Raw genomic sequence first — 6,796 nt, forward strand, 5'->3', positions numbered from 1 at the left:
TATATATATATATATATATATATGTGTGTGTGTATAGTGGGCTGTAGAATTAATCAAAATAAAACTGGAATCAGGATATAGCTTAGTGCGATTATTAAATAGTACGATTTTCAAATTAAATGTGCTGTGTGTTTTAGAGTGAATTGTGGAACGGTGTTCATTTACATGCGAGTAACTTCCAGTGGTTCCAATATATATATATATATACAGGATATATAGCAAATCGTCTGCTAAATGACTAAATATAAATGTATATATATACATTATATTAGGGATGCACCGATACCACTTTTTCCAGTACTCGCCCGACAAATGAGGACATAAATATAAATATAAATATATAGCGCGGAAGTAAATATATATACGAGTGCGGAAAACGGTACAGGTGATGAGGAGCTTCAGCAAAGCATCAGTGAACTCATCACGTCAGATGAGATGTTGCCAGGCCATATGTCAGTAAAAACTAGAGGGAAAAATTTTTCTCTCCTGTCTGCCGTTATACTGTACTTGTAACATGTATAACATTTCATATTTAAGGGCAATTATATATAAAAGGTTGTGAGAAAATATGATGCGTGTCAGATCCGCATCACGTTTAGCAGCGGCAGCTCTTAAAGAAATAGCAAAAACATAATAACCCAGCTGCTGTGATGTCTGTTAATCAAAGAACAAAGGAAATCAATAACTTTTGTAGCTTTAAGAATTCAACTATTTAATTTAGAATTTAGTGTTTGATAACTATATTACATTTCTGTATATTTCCTACTTACTGGAGGGCACAGGTAGCCAGTGTTGGGCAGTAACGCATTACTTAGTAACGCGTTACTGTAATTTGATAACTTTTTTAGTAACGGAGTAATTTAACACGTTATAATTTTCAAAATAGTAATTAGAGTATAGTTAGAAGCCGAAGTCTCTATACGTTACTGCCGCGTTACATTGCTGACAGAATGCAGTGTTTTATAATCTAGAGATTGTAAAAAGGATGTAGTACATGCACTGTCGAGTCAAGTGCCAGTAAATTAGAGACCTGCGCCCGCGAGACCCGACGCAACAGAGTGCGGCACGGGACAAGATGGGCGAGTGCTGGTGCGAGCGGGTAGACACTCGTGTGTGTGCGGGATGCGGGAGAATAAAATGATTCACGGGACTCCCGCAAAATAGAAAAAAAAATAAATAAATAAAAAATGTATGTTTAGATATTTTATATCTAAACATAAAATATCTAAAACAAATAAATTGTTATTCATCTATTGCACAAAAGCAGCATGAACTAATATAAAATATAAACGATTAACAGGTGCAAGCGTATGCAGAGTTTCTATTTAGGCTAGAACACGTGTTTGCAGCGTTGAGCAATGCAGTGCATAAATGCAGCGCTCTTTGCTGGCATTCTGCCATGACAAACCATGCCACGCAGCAGCCGCTTGCTTTAGTAAAAAATAACAGTGTTCTGTGAATGTTGATGCTTTAATAACAAATATTTATCGGGAGCGTGTATGCTGGGATTTCATAAATTTCATGGAGAAAAAAGTAACGTAACTAGTAATGTAACTAATTACTAATTACTTTTGAAATAAAGTAATCAGAACAGTAACGTGATTACTTTTAAAAGGAGTAATCAGTAATTTGATTAAATTTTTGAGAGTAACTTGCCCAACACTGCAGGTAGCTAAACATGACATTTATTGTAATAGGTTTATGTGAAGATCGTTTTAAGTTAAATTAAAAGTTGTTATTTTTAAAGTCTAATAAATGTTAAAAATGATAGCTCTCATTTATACTGTAATGTTGAATGACTATAATCAATGGAAAATTTTTTGACACCAGTATTGGTCATAAAAAAGATGCCACTAATCAAATATAAAAAATATACTGTCTTCATGTTGTTTGAACCTTAATTGAATATTGCATATGAAATTATTTCAATATAAAAGTATATTTAAAAACTTTAATGTTAGGTGAGATTAATTTGAGAAAAAAATGTGCGATTAATAAGTTAAAAAATTTTAATCGATTGACAGCATATATATATATATATATATAGCACTAATATATAATTGTTGTTTTAAATGATTATGTCTCCAAAATGTCAAAATATAAATAAAATGGCAAACATCTGTAAACCAAAAGTCATTAAATTACATGAATTGGCAGCTGTCATGAAAACTTGTTTCTGAGAAAATGGCCTCCAAAGATTGTAAACATTTTCGATAGAATTGGAAGATTTACTACACATTCATGAATAATTAAGACATCAATAAGAGAATCAGTAAAAAAAAAAGTGTACTTATAATTTAACACAAATATTTAATGGTCACATATGATTCACCAAAATAAAGCTTCTAGTTTGGAGATCATAGGCAGAACATTAATCTTCAATGCTTGACCCCAAGACCTGAAGTTCTTTGGGTCACAAAGAGGCATCTGTTAGAAACCAAGCACTTTGTAAATAAACACATCACTCAGTATCCATTGAGGCAGTAATATAAGCTTGACCCCACCAAGGGCTTTTTGTCCACAAGAACAGTGCTTTCATTATCTGTGTTTCATCCCTTAATCCATCGCTTTCTCCCAGTGACTTCCTGCTCCTATGATCACCACTACAGGTCATAGGTCATTAAGTCAAGACTCATGAGGTCGCATGCATGTGAGGCAAAAGGTCAGGGTTTAGTGGTTAACCATGATAAGGTTATCCCCCTTCTGGTAGATTCAATAACTTCACCATTATTCAGACAAAAAAGCTTTTTTCCTTAATGATGGCCCTTCGAAGGATTTTTTTTAGCAATATATAATTCCAAATATTTATATTTGATTGCCTGAGTCATGTTTTAAAAAACTCTATAAACCTCATTAATGTAAAACTTATGTTTTTATAAATGCTACAATAGTATAATGTTATCAGATTTAAGCAACACAAAGTAACAGGTGATTTTAATGCGACGTTCCTAAGAGGAACAATGTGAAGTTCATTGTTTAGTCACCGGCTTGATTCATTGACACATAAACAGCAACAAACAAACTAGCGACAAAGAATGTCTGACTGTGTGCTTTCACATAGCTGAAAATAAACAGCCATTTTCCTAACATTAGGATCCTTTGGAAGGTAATGCTATTTTTAGTCAAATGATCCCAGTCTATCCATAACACAGCAGTGCTTGGGTCGAAGAGGTGATGATAGAGAAGCAGGCGTTGATCTGTGTAGGCAGTTTTACACTGATGTATTCATTTCTATTACATAATAAAGAGGAGGACATAAAAAAAGTGTTGTTTTGGTAACTTGGTTTCAATAAAAGCTGTTTTTTGAGTTCTGAAACTTACACTGCTTTTATAGTACAATGACCTCTTATATGTCAAACGAGCACGGGATTTTGATTTCTCAGTTCATGCCCCCTTATTGTGTTTATTTTATATACTCTAACATACTCTATTCAGCTCCACATCGTGCCTAACAAGGCCCCTTAGCAAATCTAAATAACTGTAAACCAAGGCTTCTAGGGGCTTATTGCTTTATTTTTTCCTTGTTTACGGATGTTTCTATGTTCTAAACATTGTGCCGCATTCTGGAAGATATTTAAAACTTCCATAAGAGTTTTTCCTTTTGTGAAATGATGTAGTCACAGTCAATCATATTTTATGTGTTACATAATGAGTTCAGTGTTAAGCTTGCAATTGAAGGTAACAGTGTTGTTCTTACTAGTCTTCCACTTTTTCCACAGAGGCTAGCGTACTTCAACCACGTCCTCATGTCCTCATGTGGACTAATGACCAGGGAGCGCACCATCAAGATCCTCTGCCAGTCCTCCACAATACGCTGACAACCCTGAAGAAAAACAGTCACATTTTCAGCATTTACTTTTGTAAACTATGCTCAGTTCTGGATGGTAACTGATTACATATAATGCAGATTTTATGCAATCACTCTAAAAATTAAATACTTGTAATCACATATCACTCTCATAATCAGATAACAGTTATTTTATGGATTACATGATTACATATGCACACAATGGCTCTAATTTTATTGTCTAAAAATCAGTAACAGACTACAATTTGCAAGTAATCTACCCAGCACTGACTATGCTGAAGCTCTGGTTGGTTACATCAGACTCTATGAAGTTTTTTGACATAAATGACAAGAAACTGAGCAGATGACAGCTCCAAAGAATGGTGTGTTAGCCATTAATTTGAGAAAACATGTCGACAGAAAGATGAAGACTTACTTAGGCGTCTATAGCTATTACCATTGCATAGCCAGACTACTGACTTTTAGCAAAACTATGAGCTAGTGTTAAGATTATAAAGTGGGCAGTCCTTGGCCAGAATAAGCTGCTTCTACACATAACAGGGATGAATAAACTTGAAAGTGGATAAAAAATGAAAAGCGGATGAAAAGCTGACCGTACATTAACCCCCTCTAATAAAACAAATCACAATATTCTGAGTCTGATAATCTCCTGGACTGAAGCTGACCAATTAACTGCTGACTAATATTTCCTTGTCAACAATATATCAGTTCTGCACTCTCACACCTTCCTTTATGAACGGAAAAGTCTGCAGGTTGGCAGCATTAGTTCTCACTGTTAAATGTCTGTTTTTCCCCAGAGGCACTAGCAGAGCATATAAAATAAACGCAAGCCGACACACTACATCAAGGCTCCCTGCTGAGCTGATGTCAAGCCAACCACAAAATGTTTTCACATATAACGTCAGGACAGGATTACTGATGAAGGAACACAACAGCAACAGATGGAAGTTATTGGTTTGGATCAGTCTGATGAATCCTTTCTTTGTGAAACTTAAAATTAATGTATCACTACTGACTCACTGTTTATATGACAACATGTAGTGACGCAATTAAAATGTATATGTGCAAAATGATTTTGTAATAAATCAATATTTTAACTTAGATTTTAGAGATATACATATAGAACCCTGAATACTCCTTTAACTTGGCAAGTACCTGCAGCCTCTCCCACCACGTGTCCCTTATGATGTCCCTCCTCTCAGGAACCAGTTTATACTGGATCACCTCCTCTAACTCAGACAGCATCTGACAAGACACCATGGCCTGTGAGAGAGAGAGAGGGAAAGATACAGAGAATGAAAAAGACGGTATCTTAACTATATTAACAAAAGCCAAGACTTCTTTTGTTTGCACTCTTTAAACATTTGAATCATGTTAAATTAAACGCAGAGCAACAAAGGTAAGAAAAAACAAAAAGTCTAGATCCATTAAGTTTCATTATCTCGCCCAATGTGAGAGGATGTGTGTGTATGTGTTTATTAGCACCTTATTCAGGCTGGAATAATGTAACACAGAGACATGGGTTTGGGTTTATTATGTAACAGTCTCAAATGGTCTCGTCTTTACCTCACATGCTGAACAGCAATTACTCGATGAACAATAAAAATATAAGTTACTTGTGTCAAATTATTATTATCTTCTACATTGAGACTGAGGTATATGCTCTTACCCCATATGCTCTACTGTAACTCTCTCCAGCCATGGCGGTGAGCTCAGCATCCAGTAGATCTCTGGCTTTGTCAATGCACTGAAATCACAAGAACACAGGTTATAGTGTTGCTGAATGTTTGATTCTGGTTGCAATTATTTTTCAGTAAACAGACATCTATAAAATGTCCCAGGTCCGTTGACCACATTGCAGTCATTTAAAATTATTTCAGTTAATTCAAAGGACCTTACAGCAAACAACAGCAAAAAACAAGACAAAACAAGTATGACAAAAAAATAAAAGATAATTTCCATGTTCTGCAGGATGCACCCATTGTAGTGACAGGAGGATGACCATTTACATTCACACGTTAATTTACACAGAACCAAACATAAACATAAATGTGCTAATTCAGCAAGATTAACTAAATATAAAGTGTTTGCGTGCCTGCCATTGTGTATTTAACTTAAACCATGCCTAAGAAATGTCTGTTTTAAGGCAGTGGGTGACTGATTCACTCCGTAATTTGTTAAATAAAAGCATTATTTTTGCACATTATTTTCCTTGTGTTTATTGCTAAGCCAGAGGCAACAAAACGACAGGCAGTACAGCCCCTGTAAGTATATTGCATGCAATGCATCTGCTTGCCTTGACAACCTTATGCACTTGTGCAAGTAAAATCACTTGAATTATAGTACATGGAGTGTGAATTTGTAAGTTTATTACAGAAATGCTCAAATTTGTTTAAAAGTGTGACTGACCAAATCGTCTGCCCCAGGATCAAATCTTAAAGGGGTCATATGATGCGATTTCAATTTTTCCTTTCTCTTTGAAGTGTTACAAGCTCTTGGTGCATAAAGAAGATCTGTAAAGTTGCAAAGACTAAAGTCTCAAATCCAAAGAGATATTCTTTATAAAAGTTAAGAGTCAGCCACGCTTACCTAAAACGGCTCGTTCTAACATGCCCCCACATACCTACGTCACGATCTGGGAAGACTTGCATAACGCCTCCCAAATGTTCGCGCAAAGAAAGAAGGCTTGACTTTTATACTCGCTGTAGTATTGTTGCCGCAGCCGCCATGTCGTGAAGGCGCTGTGTGTTTCGTTGTGAAAGCGAAACTACTTTGTTTGGTCTTCCAAAAGAGGACACAACTAGAAATCAGTGGTTAAGTTAATAATAATAATAATAATTCATTTAATAAATCATTTCTCCGATCACAAATGCAGACATGGTTTTATGTTTACACGGCGCGATGCAACGCAATGCGTAAAAAGACCGTATAAGTCATTATAATCAATAATTATGTCCCCACTGGATGCAATGAATGCCTCGTTTATAA

General features: G+C 35.4%; 1 protein-coding gene across 1 annotated transcript in view; it reads right to left on the reverse strand.

Annotated features, from left to right (window-relative positions):
• The window catches only part of mtor (mechanistic target of rapamycin kinase), a 134,641-nt gene that overhangs the window by 38,801 nt on the left and 89,044 nt on the right, over positions 1 to 6,796 (reverse strand). Inside the window, exons 34-36 of the mRNA XM_016538036.1 lie at positions 5,478 to 5,555; positions 4,964 to 5,071; positions 3,698 to 3,823 (exon numbers count right to left, since the gene is read on the reverse strand). Coding sequence (XP_016393522.1) covers positions 3,698 to 3,823; positions 4,964 to 5,071; positions 5,478 to 5,555 — 312 coding nt within the window. The remainder of the gene's footprint in view (positions 1 to 3,697; positions 3,824 to 4,963; positions 5,072 to 5,477; positions 5,556 to 6,796) is intronic.

Source organism: Sinocyclocheilus rhinocerous, unplaced genomic scaffold (genome assembly GCF_001515625.1).
Source record: "Sinocyclocheilus rhinocerous isolate Xijiao unplaced genomic scaffold, SAMN03320098_v1.1 scaffold1599, whole genome shotgun sequence".
Taxonomy (NCBI): Eukaryota; Metazoa; Chordata; class Actinopteri; order Cypriniformes; family Cyprinidae; genus Sinocyclocheilus; species Sinocyclocheilus rhinocerous.